General features: G+C 48.6%; 1 protein-coding gene across 1 annotated transcript in view; it reads left to right on the top strand.

The window, feature by feature from the left end:
- Positions 1-23,623, top strand: part of LOC126576075 (nephrin-like) — a 148,742-nt gene that overhangs the window by 119,369 nt on the left and 5,750 nt on the right. The window contains exons 5-18 of the mRNA XM_050237179.1: positions 281-436; positions 4,815-4,988; positions 7,811-8,101; positions 8,192-8,359; positions 8,435-8,566; positions 11,098-11,234; positions 14,535-14,694; positions 14,821-14,958; positions 15,791-15,955; positions 16,078-16,221; positions 16,524-16,658; positions 20,795-20,875; positions 22,511-22,717; positions 23,154-23,623. The exon at positions 23,154-23,623 is cut by the window's right edge and continues 121 nt beyond it. Of these exons, the coding sequence (XP_050093136.1) occupies positions 281-436; positions 4,815-4,988; positions 7,811-8,101; positions 8,192-8,359; positions 8,435-8,566; positions 11,098-11,234; positions 14,535-14,694; positions 14,821-14,958; positions 15,791-15,955; positions 16,078-16,221; positions 16,524-16,658; positions 20,795-20,875; positions 22,511-22,717; positions 23,154-23,623 (2,558 nt within the window). The remainder of the gene's footprint in view (positions 1-280; positions 437-4,814; positions 4,989-7,810; positions 8,102-8,191; positions 8,360-8,434; positions 8,567-11,097; positions 11,235-14,534; positions 14,695-14,820; positions 14,959-15,790; positions 15,956-16,077; positions 16,222-16,523; positions 16,659-20,794; positions 20,876-22,510; positions 22,718-23,153) is intronic.

Genomic DNA, 23,623 nt, shown 5'->3' with positions numbered 1-23,623 from the left:
TAACAGTGGCCGCCTCTTCCCTGTGGCCACCGTAATAAATGCTAAACCAAATGGATGGATATGCCCCCCGCCAGCAAGTGTGTGCGACTGGGCAGATTTTGCGGAACTTATGCTTTGAAATTTGTAGCCACTACTCACCGTGACTGCTTCAAACGTTGGTTTTTCACTCGTTCTCGCATATCAAACAATGTTTCAATTACTTTAATTATTCCTCTTTACCTCCGCTCTCTCTCTTTTTCATGTTCCCATTCACGACGCTCCAAATATTCGGACGAATCAGTACCGCCGACATCGATCGAGATCCAAGGCTACGGTCAGCAGCACGCCAAGGTCGACGTGCGGGAAGGTCAGGATCTGTCGCTGACATGCACCGTTCCGAACGCCAAACCGGCGGCCCAGATCGTCTGGTATCGAGCCAACGTAGAGTACAAACCAGGTGAGCTTCAGCATTCCATTCCGTCCCGTAAGTGAGCTTGATGCCGTTCGAAGAAGTGTTCCAGTGTGTGCTGAGCAAGTATGTTCTGTTCTAGCAAACAAGCGTTTTAATTACCTTTGATAATGTTTCTACACTGCATTCCATGCAATCAGTGAGTAGAAAATTATGAAGAGAATTTTGCGAAAAAGTTATGTTAAATAACATGAGTGGCAATTAAATTCGGAGAGGCAAAGGCACGCTAGTGATGGTGCGTGGAACGAATATTCCTCTGATGGTACTGTACACCGGTCAACTGACCTGTTCCAGCATGAAAATGAGCTTCACAGGACCTGCTAGCAATAGAATGCATTGTCCTGTCCTGTTAGTCGCCCTCCTCACTTACCAGCCAGTATTTTAACGAGATACCTTTTGGCAAATTAAATCAGCTTACTGAACCGAAAACAATGAGTCCACTCCACTAGAAGCATGGCTCGGAGAACGTCGGTGTACGGGCATGCAAATACGATTCCGACGCGCTGTGGCAAGCGCTCGGTACGGCTGGACCCGCTAACTAATCGTGGTGTATCGAAATTGAATTGGAATAAATCAAATTTTCGCGCCCTTTGCACGTACAAGCGAATTCCGAATTGGATCTAACGTTCTCTAGTTCTCTTTTCTGTTCGGAAGATCTACCGACGATGTTGTAATTGGGAACATATCCGGGGATCGGTGCGAATTGTGTACCGCTGGGTATAGTTTTCGGTCGCCGGTTGTAAAACACTTAGGTAAGGTCCGGAGATTTTGGCGATCCCTAGTGGATAATATAATGTTTTCACCGCAATGGGACATTTCGTACGACCTACGAGGTGACTCCCGGAGTTTGCAGCTCACCTGACTTGAGTCCGAAAGACTAAGAATCGCTCCCAATAAGAAGATCGTACGCTTCAGAGCACTTCGAGTGTTCTGGGCGAGGGTCTTTTATGGAGTCAACGCTGCTCTTGAGGTGCTTATAGGTTTACCTTCCCTTCCACCATGGCGACCGTGCACCCTTGGAACGTTCCACAAATAATGAGAACAAATTATGACAAAGTTCAGACCTGAGCCAGCGAGCGAGCTGACCCCCGGAGCTGCGAGCAAGCCTTGTACCAGTGGCAAGCCTTTGACCGACCGGGGCCGGTCCCGCTCAAGTGGAAAAATCCCTGGCTCAATTAATTCGTCCCCGATGACCACTTTTCGGTGCCCGGGCCCGGCGCCGGACCCACACGACGTACGAAGCACCGACCGAACAATGATAACGAGCTCCAGTGCGCTCCTAGTGCTGAAGCGGACGGGTATACGGGCATAAAAACGGCACAGTAATTATGTCATAAATATGCTACAGCATCCGTCGCATCGTCGCACCGGATTTGTCTCGTTCTCTCGCACTCACTGCTGCTGCTGCTGCTGCTGCTGCGGATGTCGTGGTCTTCGATTCGACAAAGTGAGTGAGCGACGGTCCCTCTGATGGACGATGAAAATTAGGATCTTAGGAGGCGCAACATCAGAATACATAAAGCGAGTGCTAGGCGACAGGCCAGCAGTGGATGGATGCTGATTCAATTCACTGTCCGTCATTATGACGCAGTCAAAGCAATGGTGCTCCTCCTCCGAGAACAGTGGTACGTACTGCAGCACGCTGTCCACTAAACGTCAGGGCGTCAAGCTGGCTAGCTTGCTGGTGGATTCCTTTGACAGAGTACCCACGCCGTGCCGTGGCAGCTTTCGTTACTTTCATCGTCTGGTGCGTTTAGACTAGGCCCGCTTCTCATTTTGCTGCCCAATTAAATTGTGGACGGAAATTGTTTATTTTTATCCACAGCATCATGATGATAAATTCGGTATTTCATGAGTGCAACATCAGAAATATTGATCTGTTCCGCACCAATCACGTTCACCACCACCACCACAGTCGAGCGAAACAAAGCGAATAACTCATTTTACTTCCTGCACTTAATTTTTAATGTCTCGGGCAATTATGGTAATTGTCCGAGTCTACCCCTGGCTCAATGCTAGGCCGGAAAAGCCCATCTTCGAGGCAGCAAAACGTTTTTGCTGCGTGCTGGTCGTGGTGATAGCAGCAAAAGATGTTGATGTCCATCCCTTCCGGTTCCGGTGGTGGTGTGCGAGCGGAAGCCTTTCGCAATGACCCGGTGAGCCTACTATCCTAGAGTCCGTTGAAGTAACGGTCCACGAGGCGGTCGTCCGTAGGCTAGTAATCCATCGAATGGAAGTCACGTTTTGCGCCGCAATAGGAGCGAGTAAAAGGGCTTCCATCGCCATCTTGGTCGTCGTTTACCTCGTCAATAGCCCGTGCTAGCCCGGATGGTGTCCCCGGAAGGATGGAAATCAGCTTTACGGAGAGGTTTTATGGTCAATTGAGGAAATTTGAATTCAATCTTGAGCATCCATTAAAGATTGATCACTGATGTCGCAGCGGAGGCGCGGTTTCAGGCACCGGTTTGGAGTGAGCGGGGGATATTGGTTACGATTGGATCATTGGGATGTACTGATAGCAACGAAATAGGCTGCTCTGTAAGGTTAATATTCGAAAATACAGACGAGTCCGTAATGTTAAGCTTAAAGGGGAATATGCTTCTCTATCTTGAGAACCTAGAATAGTCTTTAATCTGCCAAATCAAGCATCGGTATTTGGAGTAACGTCGCATCGGAGTTGCACATTTTAAATCTTTTGGTTTGAATTGTTATTAGTTCATTGACGAGGTGTTCATATATAAAGTCTTCAACTAAATTTATTCTTTCCAACGTAATAAGCAAAGTGAAACTGCATTTTTATCATTCATAGAATTTTTTGTTGAAATCCATATCAAATTCCAGAGCTTGGATCATTTTAAACTCGATAAACGAATTGATTCTTTTTTCAGTCAATCTACTGTAACAAAAGACGATGAATATTCACAATCTCCGATCCCTTCAATCTCATTTAATCAAATCCTTAACATTCCTGCAAAACGCATACACGCTAGCCACACAACACAAAGTCCGCATTCACTCCACGTATACGTTCAAGTGTGATCCATATTTGCTCAGACCGCACGGAGTAAGGCAGAAAGTAAACTGTAGCGCTGGAGCTGCACCCTGGCATTCCTACCAACTCCCTATGCAGTCCCGGGGGAGACCATCTCACCATCCCAAACGAAGGGCTACCACAACTATTTGGAAGAAATACAAATCTTTCATTCCAAACATAAAGCATGCACTGCGGTCCTTTCGGCTGCTGTTGTGGTTGTGCAGCGAACGAGAGCGAACACTGGGCTGCACTGGCACCACCTTCGAGCTGTTACATCGGTAAACACTGGCCACTGGATAAACGTGATCGACGTGTATCATCACCATCATCATCATCATCATCATCATTCGGTCTATTATCCTTTTGCTGGCCACTGTGTGTGCCTTCGGTTTCGTTTACGCAAGCGGAGAGTATTTCGCTGAACGAGCTGGGCAGTAATATTGTACCAGTTGCACCAACCCGTGCTCCTGTGGCTGTACCCGTCTCCTCCTCGACAGCCAGCTGGTCCAAAATAAACACAGCACTTAAAATTATCACCATCTGCAGCACGAAAAAGCACTCGATGATGCTCTGGCGCCATCTAGAACCATCTGTGTGCAGCCAGTGTGTCACCAGAGAGCGAGAGAGAGAGAGAAAGAAAGAGAGTGACAATACCGGCGGTTGTGTTTCATGGGACACAGAACGTCATTTACTGCACTTCACGTGGTCCGGAAGTCCGGAAGACCGACCGGCCACGTCATCTTCACCGGCTGGCCGGCCCGTCGGGCACAGATTGGGATAAGGATGATGAGCTTTTTATCTAGCCTGTCCACACAACCACACAACGTGCTGGCAAGTAATATCCCGCAAATGCTCCCGAGATCCTCAGTTTCCCAACAGATTCATCGCTCATTGTTACATCTTATGCAGCATATGTGGGTGCGTTGGATGGAATGCATGTTCACAATGACGTTTATGGTCTGGTGGCAATTTGGTCCTGCACTCAGGACAGTCTCGCACAATCTTCGATACCTCGTCGATCCCTGAGAGCTGCGGGAGTCAATTTGAAAATCATTACAAGCCTTTCAACAACAATCATCTAACCGTCACAGGAGAGAACGGATGAGGTCCTGGGATTTCACAACGAAGCTCAGAAGAACAGCTTGTACGTCGGAAAAGGGAGTCTGTTACTGCAGACAAGGAACTCTGGAGGTCCGCAGTCCTTTAAAATTCTCCACAGCACATACCATCACGCTTCACTTCTGGCCATTTGCTAATTTGATCACTGATTTTGTAACTGACTTTCTTCTTTCGTCTTTCGTCTCTTCTTTTCTCCGCCAACAAAATCGCCAGCCACAATCGACACAAAGACGATCGAGGTGAACGGTGGCCGGTTGACGGTGACATCGAGGCTGCGCCTGAAGCCGACCGCCGAGGACGACTACATCGATTACACGTGCCAGGCGCGCCATCCAGCGATCTCGGAGGACCGTCCACTGCAGACCACCGTGCAGCTGTCAGTGCAGTGTAAGTATCCGTAGTAGACTTCACTTTCCTCCACTTCTTTACTCCCTTCGCCTTCGCAGCCTTCGCTAATGGCCACTTACGTCTTGGTTCGGTGGCAGCGAAAATCCAAGTTTGTCTTCTGTGCGAGTCCTGGCTTGCCTTGCGCGGCACGTACCTCACGGCCAATCGAGCGTGAAGCGAACTGCGCGCGGGACACTACAGGAAGCCGAGCCTCAACCGGAAGCGAGCTCTATGATTTCTCAATCAATTGATTCACCTCCCTTTCCCCCCAGGGGGGCCCCGAGGGGAATAAGTCGCTCACCCGGCCATCGGAGTGACATCCACGGTACCGGGGAGGAGTTGTTTCGTGTGTTTCGTAGTCGTGCCGCGTCCTATCGACACGATTTCAAAATTGCAAACCCCAGCAGTGGCCACAACCTTCCCCCGGCCTGTTATTTGCTTTCCGCTCGCTGGAAAATGGAAAGCTTTTCGCGTGCGCTCGGTTTACGAGGAGCGGTGGAAGGTGGAAAATGGACTGGAAAACTTTTGCAGACCACGGACACGGACCAACCTAGCTCGTTGCTGGAGACCAGTGAAAAGGGGTCCAAATGGTCGTGAACGTGAAGAAAATGTGCCGGAGCGACATTCGCATTGACAATGCGAACGTTGCGTTGCCAGAGCTTTTCATTTCAAGCCACCGGTATTACGACAAACGGGGCTGAAATCGACCTCATGGGGGCTCGGAATACTAACCAGACCGGGGCAATAAGAGGGGCAACCGTTGACGTTGCAACCGTGCAGTGCCGTGCTTTGGACCAAAAACATCACTTCACTTTGGACACAGCGGTTCTTGGGGGTTTCTCCAAGAGAACTCCCTCGGCTGCTGTATTGTCAGCATTATAAGCAGCATCATTGGTTCGATGGCGTCCATTATGCGAGCTGCCATATTGGCACGCTCGTAAAGTCACGCTGCTGAAAGGCGCGGTAAGCCTGATGGTTTTTGGTGCGAGGGTAATTGTCGTATGGTAAATACCGACGCCAAGAGTCATTACGGCTCCTTGCTCCGTGGCAGGTCGACGCCATTTGCCAAACCATTTCAAACCAGAACTTTTGGGCTAGTTTTGCGTGAGTGATATTTACCGGATGGCGGAGATGCGTTGAATATGCTGAACAACATATCAATTCTGTAAACTCGTTGTTGGTGAGGTTGTTGTACATTTCCCTTTTCTCCTATCGATGCCGATAGCATGTGTGCACATTGCTTGTTAGCAATTTATGCTTATCTTTGAAGAACGCTGCACATACAAAGCGATCCTCTGGAAGAATCTTTCTTCGCCGAGAGCACAAGCTTTCAGAAGATGATGGAACAGGTCACAGACTAACATCGTCAGCACTTCCAGGTGATGCACTCAGCACGGATTACGGTGGCAGCTAACGGTGCTGGCTTCCCGCATGGGCACAAGAGGCCAAAAGATCCTCCGGAAATGACATCACGCGATGCTTTCACTGTGTCCCTGCAGCATCTTAACGATGGCGATAGAGAGAGAAAGATAGAGAGAGAGAGAGAGAGAGAGAGAGAGAGAGTGAAAGAAAGAGTGGAAAATCTTCGGAGCGCAAATTCCATTTTCCTTAAGCATTTTCCAATTTTCCACCGAGAAGCAGCGGATAAACATTATGGGACCGTGTGTTCCGACCATTTATGGACACAAAAATGCATTAGAATGCGGGTCCGTGCAGCATTGCCACGAACTAGGTAGCACGTGATAAGCACGCGTGCCCTTGTCATCCCTTTCTGGGCCTTGGCTCGCGTGACGGTGACGGTATGCCAAGGAACACACCCCCGGGGGGTGGGAGGAGGGCGGGTAAATAATGAAACTGTACATTAACGATGTTTTGAGCCTGGTTCGAGTGCGGTCATAATGTTTGGCATTAAAATTCAATCTGCTTATCATATTTGCTTCGCTCACCCTCTGTTCGTTTACCGAAGCACCGATCCACCGGGTATTATCTAGGGAAAATTAACATTTTCCACCGTGACACATTATTTATGCGCGCGGTATCGAAAGCATCGCCCGAACACGCCCGAACGGCTCGACGGCGAGTGATGATGAAGGTGTGAAGGCACTGGCACGGTTTCGGTACTCGGGAAAATCGCATCACGCGGATCGTGAGGATGAGAAAGTGAGCGGCTCAGCTGGCAGCATAAATTTGGCATGTAAATGTTTCAGGACGCGCGGTGCACAAGATAAGAATGTGACTTTTGCCGATGCCATTGCGGTGTCCTATCTGGTGGGAATTGATTGTGATACTGAAAGAAGGAGTTTCCTCAAGCAGATAAAAGGTTTCAAGCAGATAAAAGGATGTGGATTGTGGCTGACGTATCATTTTCCAAGTGTATTCAGTGCAAAACGAAGAAATTCCACCGGTAATGGTGCGCCCAACAAGATATTATGATACGATTTCAGATCATTTTGCACTGAAAACTCTTATCTCATATGCTGAAAAGAATAGCTATCAACTAATGGAGACTAATAACTGAAATGAAACATTAGAAAATTGAATTAATGATTGCTGAAATATTGGTGATGAAATATACTGATGACAAAAGCGAAGTGTTTACTCTGCAAAGGTTATGCTGTGCACGTGCTGGAGTATAAAGGATGTGGCCTTCAATAGCTTTCGAAGCAATCTTTCCCCAGAAGTGACATTTTTTTGTAAATCAGTACAAATATGGTAACAAAAGGGTATTTAAAAAAATCTCCGGCCAACTTCCAAACAAATTAATAATCCAACCAAATAATGTTCTCTTTATATTTTTCTATTGCAAACATTTTCACTCTCAGATCCACCCGGGCCACCGTACATTGAAGGCTACCAGCCTGGCGGAACGATTCGAAGCGGCCAGCGCGTGAAACTCATCTGCCGAAGCCGCGGTGGCAATCCACCAGCACAGCTAATTTGGTACAAAAACGACAACCAAGTCCGGATGGCGTACCGCACCACGGAGCGAATGTCGGAGAACGAGTACTCGTTCGTGGCGGAACCAAGCGACAACAAGGCGCGGTTACGGTGCGAAGCAAACAACAACATGGCCACTAGGATCCTCAAGACGGAGGTCACGCTGAGCGTACTGTGTAAGAGTGTGTTCCAGTGCACCGAAAACTGCGGGAAAACGACGTTCAATTGAATCCTTCCACATATCCTTCCCTTCCGTCCTTTTGCAGTTGCACCAGCGCACGTCACCGTATCGGGACCATCGGAGGCACGGATTGGTGAAACGGTTGCGCTGCAATGCCAAACTGCACCCTCGAATCCACAAGCCGACATTAAATGGCTGATCGATGGGCAGCAGGTGGTCAATGCGACCACCAAGGTGGTCCCAAGTCCCGAAGGTAACTGTCCGGAAGGAGTCAGGCTGTAAGTTTGGAAGAATCTAACGTGAAGTTCCTTTGAATCTGCTTCTCCAGGTGGCTGGGTGACAATTTCCAACATCACCGCGACGGTGGAGTCGAACAAACGCTCGCTCGAAGCGATCTGTCATGGTCTGAACATGAAGCTGACCGAGAACGTCCAGGCTACCCACACAGTCAACGTGCTACGTAAGTAAAATGCCTCAGAATTCACTCCGTTACTTAAAGCGCAGAAATGTAACTCACACTAGTGCGTGCGCCGCATGACATGAAAAGATTATTCGCGAGGAAAACACTCTGCCTCTGCTTTCCAATTAGTATGCAAATCAACTTGTTTTTCCGGGAAAAGAACTCCCACCATCGTCGTCTCCGTCGTTGCTTCCGGTTTGATGAATGCTCATTACGGGAAGGGCTCGCCGGCGCTCTTTAGCGGAGCAGATGAATGGTTGGTAGGCCTTAGACAGCGCAATCGCGGAAACCAAGCGAACCAAACGGGGCGAAAAAGAATTTTTAATCCTTTTCAGCCGAGATAAGACTCGGTTTGCGTCGTCGTCCTCGTCGTCGACGGAAGTCTTCCGTGGACGTGCAACGATCCGTAGGAAAAGTTTACTCAACTCTAACTGATGAGTTGGTGTCGGTAGATTGACGCCACGGCCACAGCCACGGCGGTGGAATCGTTAGTCTTTCGAGTGACGCAGCGCTCGCTGTTTTTGGAACAAGCGCTTCCTCAGCTTTGGAGGATTAGCGCCAAGTTATTGATCCTGCAGGCAGCCGGTAGACAGGTTCAGGTTCGCGTGAAGGTTAGGTAATGAGGCGTGAAAGCAAGGCGAAGGGGTTCTAAGTCATGCCAGGTGCCGGTTGGGAAATTTATCATAATTAACCCCGTGAGAACTTCAAAGATGAACGAATAATTGCTTACTGGAATGGTTTTGCATTCGAAGTTCTGGACAACCATAATCAAAATGTTCCCAGCATGCACATCAAAGGTCTGATCTTCTTCAAAAATATAAATAGTTATGTATGCCATTGAAATTATCGTCTGGCCAAAAACATTTTTGTTGCTTTAAATCGGGTACTCTAGCCAATCCCCTTCGCAAACGAGAGCGCTCGATAAATAGTTTAATATTATGCTACGTCCCAGTAAGCAAGAAGCCAACACCAACAGCGCATAAATCAAAATGGGGGCTCGTTTCTTGTTAAAACTTTAACGTTTGCTCGCCTTGCCAACGGCTCCAGCGTAATTGGTACATGGCATCGATTTTAAGCCACGCCGGCGTCCGCCATTATCTGCAGCAACAGCCTCGCCTAATTAATGTCCATCATAATCCGGCACCCTTCCGTCCCTCCCAGTATCGTGTATTAACTTACAAACCTTTCTCCATCTCCTAATAAACATCTTTTAAAAAGCGCGGCGCGCGAGAACGTAAATCCTTTCAGTGCCACGCGACAACAAACGAAGAACAGCTTGTCAACCGTTTCGGACTAATGGGTGTTGCCAGTTGGTGCGCGCGCGCGCGCGGGATCTTTCGATTCGATCGAAAAACAAAACAGAAATGAAAACACGCGCAAATCGGATTACGAGTGCTGGAAAAGCTGTTGATAACGTCGACCTTTCAACAATGGTCGCTTATTAATCAGCTCACAGAGGGGTGGGCTTCGCTCTACTCCATCAACAGCACGAAACGAAATCGATTGTCCCGGATTCCAGAACTTTTCTAAAGCGGCAATCAAAAATGATTGAAAAGAGTGGGAGAGAGAGCGAGACAGAGGGGTCGTGGTCGTGTTTTGTTTGGAATGAAATGCGATTGCTTATGAAGTAATGGTGCCCCAAATTTCGGGGACGCATCTGTCCCTCGCCAAGTGATAGATGAAGTGACAATTTATCTATCATTCTACTTCACTTAACCAAACCAAACTCCCTCCCTTGAGCCAATGCTCATCCTTTAATCAATCCAGACGCAAGGAAAACGACAGACAGATAGATCCCGAAAACCGAATACTGTTGTGGAGAAGATTTATGTCCACACTTTTGACATCGAACTATCTCAATCCATCTCACGGCCTACACGCCGAATGTGTGTATTGGTGGCCCGAACGGCTGCGAACTGTGGGCCACTGCGGGTTTCACGATGCCAAACCATGTTCCCTCGATTTCATTTACAGCGAATTTTCGGTTGAATGTTTCAATATCGCTTCGCCTCGAAGGAATTCAATCCACAAAGTTTACTGCCAAACGGATCGGTTGCGCTCTGGCTTTTAATTAAAATAGTTGGAGCCAACGCCCCCACGCGCCTTGAAATTCGGTTTCGATTCCAATTTTCGGCGAGCTAGCAGGGGAATGTGTGCTTGAGTGTGTGCACGGGAGTCCAAAGTGACTCCATGAACGATTGTGTGAAAGATGAAGTGGGGGAATGGTTCTCTTGAGTGCTTAAAGGATAAGCTGATTAAAATTTTGAGCCAACATTTAATCACTCCACCGCTGAAACTGCTTCTATTTAGCTGTAGAACTGTTTGCGCCATTTCTGGGTTTCTTTCAATCCGATTGCCTTCCCTTGTGAGGAGTGGCCCGGAGGAAACTTTACTTTGCAAACTCTATTCCTCAGCAATTTGCTTGTCTGCCATCACGAGATAGTCGCGGTTATAGTGCCATAGTGCCACGACTACATTCTATTGTCTTGCCAATACGATATTCGTGAATAATTCGTTCCGTCTCATTACAGTTCCTCCTGGGCCGCCGATTATCTCCGGATACACCGAAGGTTCGGTCGTTCCCGCGGGCTCACGGCTGAAGCTGATGTGTGTTTCGTCCGGTGGCAATCCGCTGGCAACGCTCACCTGGTACAAGAACGACAAAAAGGTAAGTTTTAATTGAACAAAGAAACTTTGGGGCTGGTGTGCAATTTGATCATGCGTTTTGCATCATTCGAGGGAAAACCTCACGATGCTCGCTATATTTTCCAATTACATAGACCCCAAAAGAGCTAAAGCTGAAATTGCTTTCGGGCAACAATGGTGGTGCTTTCGATAGTGTGGAAGTGGATCCAAAAAGGGGAACACGAAACGTTAAAACATAAATCTCAAATCGATGACCCCAAATGGATGGTACAGGGCGGTGAAATCTGGATTCCTAACACTCATATTCTAAAGGTGCATGGCCACGATAGCAACTTTACGTTGAGTACAATCAATAGGTGATTTAAATAATGATTCAACTGCTTCAGATCCAAGATGCTTTTATCCAGTTCGGTTTGAAATTCACTGTAAAGGACTTTAAAATGCCTCGGCTCGATTCTAAGGCTCTTATATAGTTAAATAATAATCTTAAATGTATCAAAATGAACTTATTTTACGATCTGTTGCTTTGCAAATTATATAGATAAGAAAGGAGTTATTCTAATTAAAATAGATTAAAACCTCTATCCAGTCTCAGTTACTCATTTCCAACGAACAAACTATTGTGGCCATGCACCTTAATCCCGAGTGGCCATCGTGAGCGGCTCCAAGTTTATTAAAATAATTTCCCATAAATCAATGACCAAAGACGGGTGGCGCTTGGTTCACATTCACACCAGTAAAAGCCACCGAAAGCATCGTGCTTCCCGTGGTCCCGAGTGTGCTGTGTCCTGCCATCATACCTGGTCTTACGGTGGACCTTGTCTTGTGCGCCATTCAGACAATCAAAGTCACACGCGGAAGAATAATATCCTCGATAATAAACGCTTAAATTGAATTCCTTTCTAAACCCGGTTTCGGTTTCACGCAGCACCAACCGGGAGCAGCACAAGCAACATCTGCGGACCGAAAGGAATGTCCTGAAAGGAAGCTCCCGGACCGTGGCCGGTGCCAACCACTTGCGGGAACGGAGCCGGTCAGGCGAATCGAACAAATTTTATTGGATTTTGGTTTCTCCGCTTCGCTGCTGTTGCTGCCGCTGCTGCTGCTGCTGCCTCTGCTATTTGCCACCAGAAGAGGACTCCCGCTGTGAGTCCTAGCGGTCCGGTGTGCGCTCCACACCGATAAGAGGTCGATAAGTCGGCGCTTCAGGTTCACCGTGGTTCAGGTTGCTAGCTGCACCGTGCTGCGATATGAATGCTTTATTGGCACTCGAGCTCGCGAAAAACCGAAAAGCGGCAGATCAACCGCCCGTCCCTGGCCCGGCCCGGCGCGCACCATTCCAATGATAAAAGATAAGACGTGGCGCGAGCGAGCGAGCGCGCGCGTAAGTGTGTAAGGGACACAACAAAAGGACATTAAATTTTAATTTATTTCATACGATCCATAAATATGTATAACAATAAAATAAACAATATCGGACGTTATGATTGCCAAGTTCGTCCCCTTCGCGATTCGTGCGGCGAGGAGGAATGGGATGCGTGTTGATGGGTTTTAAAGACGATCATAACCACCACCATCACCCTCCAGCCACGGCGCATCTTCAGGACGCTCGCTCCAGATGCTATAAAGGATCGGCATTCGCTTCATCGCGCGTCGCTTCGGTCCGATGGTGGATTTTTGGATTTTATTTATTAAAGCTTCGGGGCTCTAGATTTTTTTTTACAGTGGACCCCCGGTGGGCTTTTATGACTCCGTCCCAAGGGAGAAGCGTGGTCGCGGATCGCTCCTGAAGCTTCTTCGCTCGCAGATGATCGATACACCCTGCCCCGGAAGGCGTCTTGTCGTGCCGACGGCCATTCTGGTCGTGATTGATAAAAGCGAAAATTTGATCCCCGTCTGGCGCACCCTCGACACGCCCTTTTGTGGCCTTTGTTTGCTCCATCTGCTGCTGCTGTGGCTTATTGAGTTCCCATTGCGTTTCGCTTTGGGCTTCATCATCGATACATGCTGGTGCCGTGACGCGACGCTACGGTTCGTTGGTGATGGAAGTGAGATAGTTACTCCCTTCTTCCCTCTTTCCTTTCCTACCGGCCTTACATCCCTCCGGATTCCGGATCATTGCAAATCCGTCTCAAAAGCTGTCCCAACTTTATAGCATCTTGGGCCTGGCGGGGCGCGCGAGTGTGTGCCGCGTGTGATTGAAAGGGTATTAAACCTGCTAACTGCCAGCTTGTCCCGGGGTGTGTCCACTCAATCCTCACACATACTCATGCACACTTACATTTGAGCTTTTGACCTTGAGTTGTTTTCGGGGGAAGGGGAGGGGGGACCAACGACATCCTGATTGGCCGATAAAAGCCCCTGCCAAACGGTGGATGTCATCTTCGAGCTGCTGCTTCTTCATTTTTCGGAGCAGTCGGATCAGTCTACGCGGACGCATAAAAGCGGAAAAGCGGCAGAACAATGAAAAGAAAAAAAACGGGCAGGACTAAGCAGAGGTCGTTTCGCTCGCACGCTCGTTCGTGATCGTGAAAATTTCCAACGATTTTTCGCTTTTATGTTGGTTTAACCAACCATATAAACGGGCTCCGGGACGGTTCAACCATTTGCCCTTTCTATATTGTGTGCATTTGCAAATTGATTTCAGTATTCGATGCTTTCGATTGATTCATCCTTTCCATGTATGCGTGTGGGTGGATGTCAGAACCATACATTTGATAATAAAAGCGTCTTCACTTGTTTAAGTAGTGCGAGTAGGTGTTGCCGTTGCATTCGAGAATCCAATTTCAATCGAAATCATAGATCGATGTCAGTTCTATTTCCACGCATGCATCTTGAACATTTCTTCTTGATTACAAAACGCTCACGCTGCACCAACACCTCTCTAGAAGTGGAAATGGATGCCGATGAAGATCCAATTTCATTCTCCAGCCTCATGCAAAGTTTACACTCGCGTGGCCCACCCACAGTGCGCCCTCGGAAAGGGAGATTATTAATATCATTTCATATGCTCATAACTAATTCAAAATTCATTGCCTCCCGAGGCCCGAGTCGAGCGCCATGTCGTCCCGTGCGTCACGGACCGCATATTGCCGACTTCGTTAGCGGGCACCACCAGCAACGGTATCGACGCTCGATACGTTTGTACGTTTGTATTCTCTGGTGTATGCATGTCAAGCGGGGCCAGGAAGGAAGGGAGGGAGTTGCTCACAATCGCACAAGTTCATGAATTTTTATAAGAAGAATCTCTCTTCTCGGTACACATCACCATCACCACCACCACCATCACCATCTCTCCATTCTATCTCTCTCGCTTTTGCAGATCAAATCGGTAAGCAGAACGACAACGGTCGACCAATCGGTAACGGCCGAACTGTCGATCCTGACGAACGTCACCGACAATCAGGCCCGGTACCGGTGCGAGGCACACAATTCGGCCACCGAGATTCCACTGTTCGAGACGAAGGTGCTCGCGGTGCACTGTGAGTATAGACGGACGGGCGTGACGGAGACTTCTGCCCTCCGAGCATCGATTTCATGTCCTTTTTCCGCTCCCTTTCTCTCTCTCATTCTATCGTTCTCTCTCTCTCTCTCTCTCGGGATGGCAGTTGCACCGGATACGGCCAAGGTACGGATTGAACCGAGTGAGCTGCGTCCGGGCATCGAGGCAACGCTGGTGTGCGATTCCAGTTCCAGCAATCCACCGGCAAAGATATCCTGGTGGTACCAGGGGCTCCCACTGGAAGGTACGTCGATCCGTTTTGTGCTTATCGCGAAGCATATCAGTGGACTTCAAGCGGACTATGTTGCAATCTTCGATGTAAATCCGATGCAAGACATTGTACTTTTCCCCCTTTTTTTGGGATCAGAAAGTTCTCGGTCCGCACGTGAAATCTGCACGCCTATCTGTTCCTGTTGTCTGCTAGACACGTCCACGGAACTTGCTAATGATCTTTGAAGTTAAACTACTCCACGCAAACTCTTAACCTTTTTGGGGAACCTGTCCCTCTTTGCGTCTGGGACAATATGAAGCGAATGTGTCGCTATTCGAGCTCGCTCGGCCTCCGTTTATCCGACCGAAATGAGTTGAGAACTCGTGTTTGACAAGAACGTGCTCGAAAGACATATTTCAACCTCGATTCCATAACGGGCACCTAATGGTCCCGGTGGTCATCCGGGGATGTTATGTATGTTGCGCCACAAAGCCCAACAACCTTCTGGTACCTTCAACTCCACGCCAAGCCAAATGCCGGGGCTTACATGTTCCCTGTCACCTTAGCAGCACCACGGTAGGACGAGGAGTGCTCTCAACGGCGCGCTGAACGTCGGTTAGTACCTACCGACGGTCGGTCGGTCGGTGACGATAATGGAATTCAGCAAGAATTTACGCAACTCATCCGCAGCTCATTCCTCTTTCCTTTCGTGTCGGCGGCGGCGGCGGCGGCGGCGTGGCGTGTTCCAGGCGCGGAAAGTGAATCCCTTCCAAGCTTTCCACCGATCCAACACCACCCCGTCTACCGATTGCGCACTAATTCTGATCGAAAATCTCACTCCCCTCTCTCTCGCATCCTGTTGCAGGTACGAACGGTGGATCGAAGCCGGGCCTCTGGAGTGGGACGGTGTCGTCGCTCGAGCTGAAGCTGAACATCACGCAGGATATGAACGGCCACGTCTACACCTGTCAGAGCTCGAACGAGGTATTACAGCGGAGCATCAATGTAGCTGTCAATTTGCAAGTACTATGTAGGTATTCGAACGCCTCTAACGAGACTCGCGCGGGAAAAATCCAATTTTCACACATTTGCGAGTCCGCGTCAACATCCACTCACACGCCCATCACTCGTTGTGTTGCTCTTTTTCCCCAGACGAACCAAAGTTTGTAGCACCAGCAGCGACGACGGTGACGGGCGTTGTCGGTGAACCGCTGACCGTTGCCCTGGTGGCCAACGGTAACCCGGGTTCGATTGCCTACACCTGGACCAAGGATGGACAACCGATTGCTGAGTCTGGTAGGTCCGGAAATGCTCTCTCCAGAAACACTCCCAAAAGCTCAGAACACCAAGCTAATCATCGAGTTGCTGTTGCTTGAGAACAAAACCCCGGGAACGAGGGAACGTGACCGCATGCTCCATTAAGATAATCTGTCCGATTAATCTCACCTCCTCCTCATACTTCTGCTCCTCCACTGTCTCTGATCTGAAATCTGATTTGGTGTTCTTTGGTGATGCTTTTTGGTGGGATGGGTTTTGGGAAAACGAAACAATTGCACTACAATCTGATTCGGTTTCGGTTCGTTCTCGCTCACTTGCAGGTGTACCGCGTATCGTCTCCGAGGGACCGATCCTTAACATCACCCGGCTGAAGCGAACCGACGGTGGCGTCTACACATGCGAGGCCATCAACTCCCAGGGGTCGGCGATGATTAATATCACCGTGCAGGTCAAGTGTAAGTAACACGCCGTGTGGCGTTGGATGCTGCTACAAAGTGGGAACCGACGGACGGAGAGTAATGGTGATGGGAGGAGTGATTCCATTTGGCAGTGACCGGTTTCGGCAGTAAACTGGTGGAGTGCTTTTCGTTTCGTTTTACTCGAATCGAAGGCCTGAATTTAAGGTTGCTTCCTGGAAGGTTCCTTTGGTTTGATTCAAAGTATTCGTTTATAATTTAGAGAAGTTAATAGGTTAACAAATTCATTCTGGAAAAGTTTGCAAAAGAATCACAAAATCTAAACAAAATTGACACTATCTACAGCATGGCAAAAAAAAAATGTGTACCCGTGCCTCAAATAATCGATACGATTGTTTTTCATCAAACAACTAACTCAAATTCATTATTTTTTTATGTTAAGGCTATCAAATGAGCCTCAAGAGGTGCGATTAAGATTATAGAACTCGACTGTCGCATCGTTGAAATGAAGATAAACATGAATGAAATGAATGAAATGATTACAATGAAATGAAAACCGTATAATTCAACACAACAGAATATATTGTGGTGGATAAACTTTTATAAAGTGTTTTTCATACCTTGCTTGCTTGAGAAAAACAATCATAACGATCATTTGAGGCACGGGTGGACAAACCTGTTTTTGCATACTGTATCTCTATTTTTCGTCGCTTGATCCCAATTGCCAAGTGAACAAACATTGTTAAAATGTCTCTTCCTGCAGACCTTAGCAGGCTCAATACTTTTGCATCAACCATCCCCGGGCACTGTCCGCTAGCCAGCTGTCGCAGACGACCAGCAATCGTGGCGCAAATAGATTAGAAAAATGGGCCGACGAATGTAACGAACAGGATGGCAAGTCATAAATTGTGCCAACATATTCATTCGCATCGCATCCAACCCGACCAGCCTTTGGGCTACCAAGTAGAGTAGAGCGACCGGATGGTGCCCCGTTTGGGAGTAGTTTCTGCTCTTCTCGCTACAAACGCTCAACGGTCGCGTGGCTCATCGCGTGGGAAAGTGTGGCACACGCCCTTATACCGCTTCGATGCGTACCTCGAGTACGGCTGGACGGCGAGATATAATGTGTGATTTATTTGATGAAATTAGTGTTTTATATTCGACCATCAATCACGCGCGTGTGTGAAGGTGTCTGCGAGTGTGTGGTGCTAGTATTTGCGCCACCCGCTGGCAGCTGGCACGCTTTTGGAAGTGATTTTTGGGACAGGCCCCGGAATGAAGACATAGAAACCGAAACAATCACCAACTGAGGATGTCCCTTCTGGTATTGTGACGCTGGGCCTGGGAATTGATCCTTTTCCCATTCGGATTCGGATCGGTCATCGTGTTCCGGTGCCACGGCGCGACGAATCCTCGTCATCCTCGTTCATGTAAACGCTAATGTCCCTTCCGGACCGGGCCGAGTTCAAATGGTCCGTAAATAATGGATTAAAAGTGTCCCCGTGCCCGAGCCCGAGTGTTTCCGAGACCGAGCGCTTTAGGTCTATCGCTGGTTGGGGCTAGTGGCTGGTTAGTTCTGTGGCAGCCCTCGGGCTCCAAAATCTGCGATCCGAGAGTGAAAGGAAACCCATAATCAGTATTCATTACGGTTCGGCCATCAATCATGGTATTTGGTCGAAATCGTCATGTTTCATTAGCGAAACCCTCGGTGGAACGAGTTCGCAACAAGCAGTGTGATTGGCTAATTGGAACAGAACTCCCCCCGTGCTTGTAGCACATTTCAAATTAGTCGCTGAATTTCGAAGTTTTCTGTTTTTTTTTGTGGTATGCTTCGACTGGGGTTCTCTACCCTGGTAGACACATCCGCTTTCAATGAAGCCGCATCCTGTCAACGACGACGTAATCAATCGCGCTCAACCCTGTCAAATGGAGGGGAATTCGTCGTCGTCGTCCTTCAACGAATGACGGGATGGTGTCGAGAAGGTGTTGCGATTGAATTGGTTGAGTGGAAATCATTTAAATTAGCGCAATTTCCCCGGTAACGCCTGTTTGAGGTTGCGATGAAGAGGGTAATCTGTCACGGGATGACATTACACAACTTGAAGCAAGGAGATCAATTTTCTGCTCTTTACTTTTTATCTGTAGCCGGACCATTTCTGTAGGGACTACGAATTGTGAGAAGCCCTGATTGACTGTTTAATGTACAAGTTATGTTTTCACTATCCGCACACAAACGCGCACATGACACGCAGCACAATTGCGCACAGTGAATGCGAAAGAAAATTAAAGTAATTTGTAACTAACCACAGGAGAGCAATCCCACCACGAAAGGGAATCCTCCGACGACCTCCATCGGTGCTTTTGCAGAGTAATTTACCAAATGGAAGCTGAATAAAATGAACATCATCACACATACACATCGCCCAGTCCAGTTCGTGGCAGTTCGTGGAAGGACAGAATAGAGACGAAATAAACCCCGAACCGTACTCAACGGCACAGCGTTTTCGTGGATGGAGCTCCATCGGAAGCTTCCAAATTTGTCGCGCCATTGCTCTTTTCCCCGCCGGCTGGACCGGGCCTGTACCGCAATAGCGCATTGACAATGACATGATGATTACCTCCTGGGGTTTGCCGAGGCATTCTTCGTGGCTCCTCGCTCCCCAAACAACATTCCCTCCCTCCCTGGGTTATGGGCTGGGAGAAAATCAATAAAACGCCTGGTCGGTTTGTGCTTTCCTCCTCGAGACCTCGTGGTGGTTGTGGTCGAAATGGTTTGTCAGCGGGAGGTATTCCACTACCGCCGTCAACGAAATAGGTGATGATGATGCCAAGGTCCACCAGGGTGCCAGAGAAGAAATAGCAACGCTTTGATCCTAAGTTGAAACCTCACGCACTATATCTATTTCCTCGGAAACTCCGAAGCCAACCGCCGGTAAGGGTTTGGGTCCTAAGAATGAAAGAACGTACGAATTACGGTTGCCTCGTTGCCTGGAGAACTAAGCGTGCTCCATTACCTTACGAAGGATGTAAGGATGTCCTTGAGCAACTATAAGACACTTGTACCCGCTGGAACACTCCGAATGGCACTTTAATTGGCAATCTATGGGTTAAAAAAAGACGAACCTTAGATTCTCGAGCTACGTGACGAAACAAAAGCATCCCTGGGCACCGCAAGAAGCTGCTATTGAAGTGTGGAGAAGTTTTTGGAGAAAATCCAGTTTCACGTTTGACATTCGCTGGTGAGAGACAAGAAGGATGAGCTACACTCGAACTAAACTTCATGGTCGGTAGTTAGCCGTTGTTTCGAAGCTCCTCCTAAGCTAAACTTATTTCACGTCAGAAAACAGGGTCTGCGTGTCTCTAGCACAAAAGATCAACCACCAGCACTGCAATTCCTGGTCTGCCTGGGAGAAAGTATCCCTCCGGGCTCTTGGCACAAACTTTTCTCTCACATACAGCACCAGCCTGCCAACCAATTGACGTAATCAGCGGCAGTGCTCGGTGTGTATGCTTCGGGAATGCACACGAAATGCACTCCGTCACTGAATACCATCAGAGAAGGATCCTCAACGAACCAGGAAACAAAAGACCAGTCCAAGGGACCAAGTTGGAGTCAGTTGTTGGGCACGTTGTTTGTTCTAGCCCGAGTCGAACTCGTAAGTCGATTGACCGGCCGGCATCCTGCTCAAGTTGCATTTGACCGGGTACCTGTGATGCCCGGCTAGCCCAGCCGGATACCATGTGGCCTTGTTAAAAAGGATATACGAGCTGCAGCACTCCAGCCCACGTTTCTTCCCAAAAGATCGTGCCCAGAGTTTCGATGGGACTCCGTCGGTTGGCTCACAGTTTGATGGGAAGGGAAAAGTTTAGTCGCAGTTTGAGTCCAGTCGCTTAGTTCGCTTGATTGCCGTCAGAAGGAAAGTTTGCCTCTCAAATGGCTGATTGATTTTAATGCCACTCGCCGCCATTCCCATTTCGTTGCTACAGACATGCTGTGATGACTTGGATGTGTTGAAGAGTTGTAGAACTGCCAAATGTTTGGTGAATTAAATAAAAAACAATTCATCACGAGGGTACCTCATACATTTGTATAATCAACACTCACGCGTTCTCATTGCGCTGCTGTATGTAAACCGTTTTGTAATCCCATCCCATTGCTCTCTTTCCATCGACAGATGCTGCGACGATAAAAGCCGTCTCCGAGCCAGTAATCGTAAATCCGGGCGAAAACGCAACACTCAACTGCACCGTCGATGGTAAGTAAATACACGCGCGCGCGCCCATGCTTTTCGGTTCCATTCCGGCCCATTCTAGACCGGTTACCCGACCCCGGGGGCCCTGGGTGGGGGAATTATGAAATTTTGATGCTACCGAAAGGGGCGAATGCGTTTTATATTGGCTGACTGGCTGATTGCGCACAGGACGCTCAACAGACCCCAGACCGGGCCCTTTTTTACTATAACTGTTACTTCTCTGAAATTCAAATACGATCCGAAGCTAAATATATTTTGAATAAAGCATGGCGTGGTAAAGCTATTTGCAAATAGAAAATAGGGTGCTGTTTGCCCGTTTCGCGCTGGGATTTTATGCATAATTCGGTTCGGTAAAGAGCATAAAAAGTGCAAACCAGACTTTTGATCGCAAAACAGAACTGCTTTCTGCTGACGTAGACACTAGGCATTCGCCATCGTGGAGCTATTTGTGTAAAGCTAATAAATTCAACGCAGTGTATTTTTTTTCCTCCACTTTTTCTTTAGTGGACATATTGGCAACTGGGAGGTGGACACAGCCCTAACCTTAGCACACACGAAAAAAGGAGAAATTAAAAAAAACCCGTGCACTGTCCATTACAGACAGAAGAGGTAGACCGAAACGCTGCTCTCTATTGCTGTCGTTGGCCCGGTTTTGGGATAGCCACAAAAGCCTCGTACTTACCGGGGTTGGTGTTTCGATGCCAATTCCACCCAAAAACCTGGAATGCCATTTGGTTCGCTCCTGACCAGGCTGCCCTTTGTGGATAGCGATAGAGGTGCTGTATGACCATCGCGAACATGACCACAACGCAAGCGCTCGCAAGCGCCACTCGTTCATTAGATCCAGTCCAGTGTTAAGTGAGGAGCAGAGACTGCATCGACGGTGCATTTGCCGTTCCAGCCGTGTGGCCATTTCCATTGCATCCGGTCAACAGACGCGCCATGGCGTGGTGGCGATATGACAAGCACTTCTGCCAGGAGCCTACCTACCGTTTGACTAGCGCGCGACCCAATGACCCGACAAACAAAGGTCCGTGGTCCCAGGGAATGAATTGCTGGCTGGAACACAGTAATGTCCTAGATCCTGCGTGGTGCCGTCATTCCGGGAGCCATTCCGCTGCTTTTGCCAGCACAGAACACGATACGCAGAATGCAGTGGTGGTGCGAAATGGAACAGTGAGGAAAAGCGATGATGGAATTGCGAGAATAACACGCATTTTCTCACTGGTGTGGAACGAAAAATCTCGTGAAAATGCAGCGCATCCAGCGAACTAACACACAGCGTACGACGAGTGCAAACACCACTCCGCTGCCGCTGCCTGGCAGATAGTTGACTGGACTGGCCGGTTATAGGAGTTGCCACCAATCCGGTACCACATTCGCCAGCATCCGCACAGTGCCACATGCCTCGTTCTGCCGCGTCTTGGCTGGCTCGCGAGAAGAGAATCCAAACGCAAACAAAAAACAAAAAACAAAATGAAGAATCGTCTCTCGCTCGCTCTCTATTCACGCAACGCATTCGTAGGGCTATGACCTGCCAAAGGGCTTTTTTTTCCTCGCCTTTCACTAGCTCGTATGTCATAACGTGTGCGCGTGTGTATGAGTAACACTTTTCCATTTCCATTCGCAAAAACCCAGGAAAGCCATTAACACCGGAGCACATTCGCTGGGAGCGGACCGGCTACGACCTGTCGCTGAAAACGTCAACGACCTATGTCAATGGAACGAGCACGCTGCTGGTGAAGGATGCACACCGGGACGACGTGGGCAATTTCCGGTGCATCGCGGACAACCGCGTCGCTGGCGGCAAAGCTTCCACTCGCGACGTGCTGCTGATTGTCAAGTGTAGGTTTTGTACCATTTTGCCTTTGCTTTCCAGTGTTGTCTATTCTATTAACTATCTTATCATGATTTTATCATGTTTTCTTTGCCACTTTGGTGTCTAGTCCGTTGTATAGCATTCCCTATTTACTTTTGTGTTTCCTTAACTGTTCTTTATTCTCTCGCGCTCAATCGTCGCCTCCTTCACTGTGATTTTATTTTCTTTACATTTGTTTCTTTTTGTAGTTTGCTTTTCTACTTTGTTGAGTAATGTTCTGAGCGAACCTTTCTGTCCCTTATTTTTCATTAAAAAAAATCTTTTCTGTTCAATTATCGTGAAAATTCGAAAAGTACTGTCTTCCTTTCCTTTGTTACTAAAAATAAGCTTTTAAATTGTTTAGTTTATTTTCATGTAGTGAATAATTAACTTCAAATCTCTTTTCTTCTCCACCACGAAAAGTCGCCCCGGAGATCGACCAATCGGCGGCCACTCTGCGCGGTGCGGCCGGTTCCGGTGAGCGGGCCGAGTTGCCGTGCCGTGCGAAGGCTGCCCCAGCTCCCACCTTCCAGTGGTTCCGCAACGGTGCCAAGCTGCGTGTCAACCAAACGTCCAAGTATCTGGCCACCGAACGCCAGCTCGATCCACTGACGTACGAATCCGTGCTGCTGATCGAGCGCACCGCCACCGCGGACTATGGCGAGTACGAGTGTCGGGCAGAGAATGAGCTCGGCGTGGCCCGTGGCACGGGTCGGTTGGATGTGAAGTCCGCTCCGGAACCACCGATCACGCTGGCCGTGCTCAACGTGACCCACAGTACGGTAACGCTCGGTTGGACCCCCGGCTTCGACGGTGGTCATCGATCGACGTTCCGCGTGCGGTATCGTGAGGCCCACAGTGAGCGGTACCGGTACGAGGATGTGCCACCGAAC

Source organism: Anopheles aquasalis, chromosome 3 (genome assembly GCF_943734665.1).
Source record: "Anopheles aquasalis chromosome 3, idAnoAquaMG_Q_19, whole genome shotgun sequence".
In the NCBI taxonomy this organism is placed as follows: Eukaryota; Metazoa; Arthropoda; class Insecta; order Diptera; family Culicidae; genus Anopheles; species Anopheles aquasalis.
This window is presented reverse-complemented; position numbering and strand designations above follow the sequence as displayed.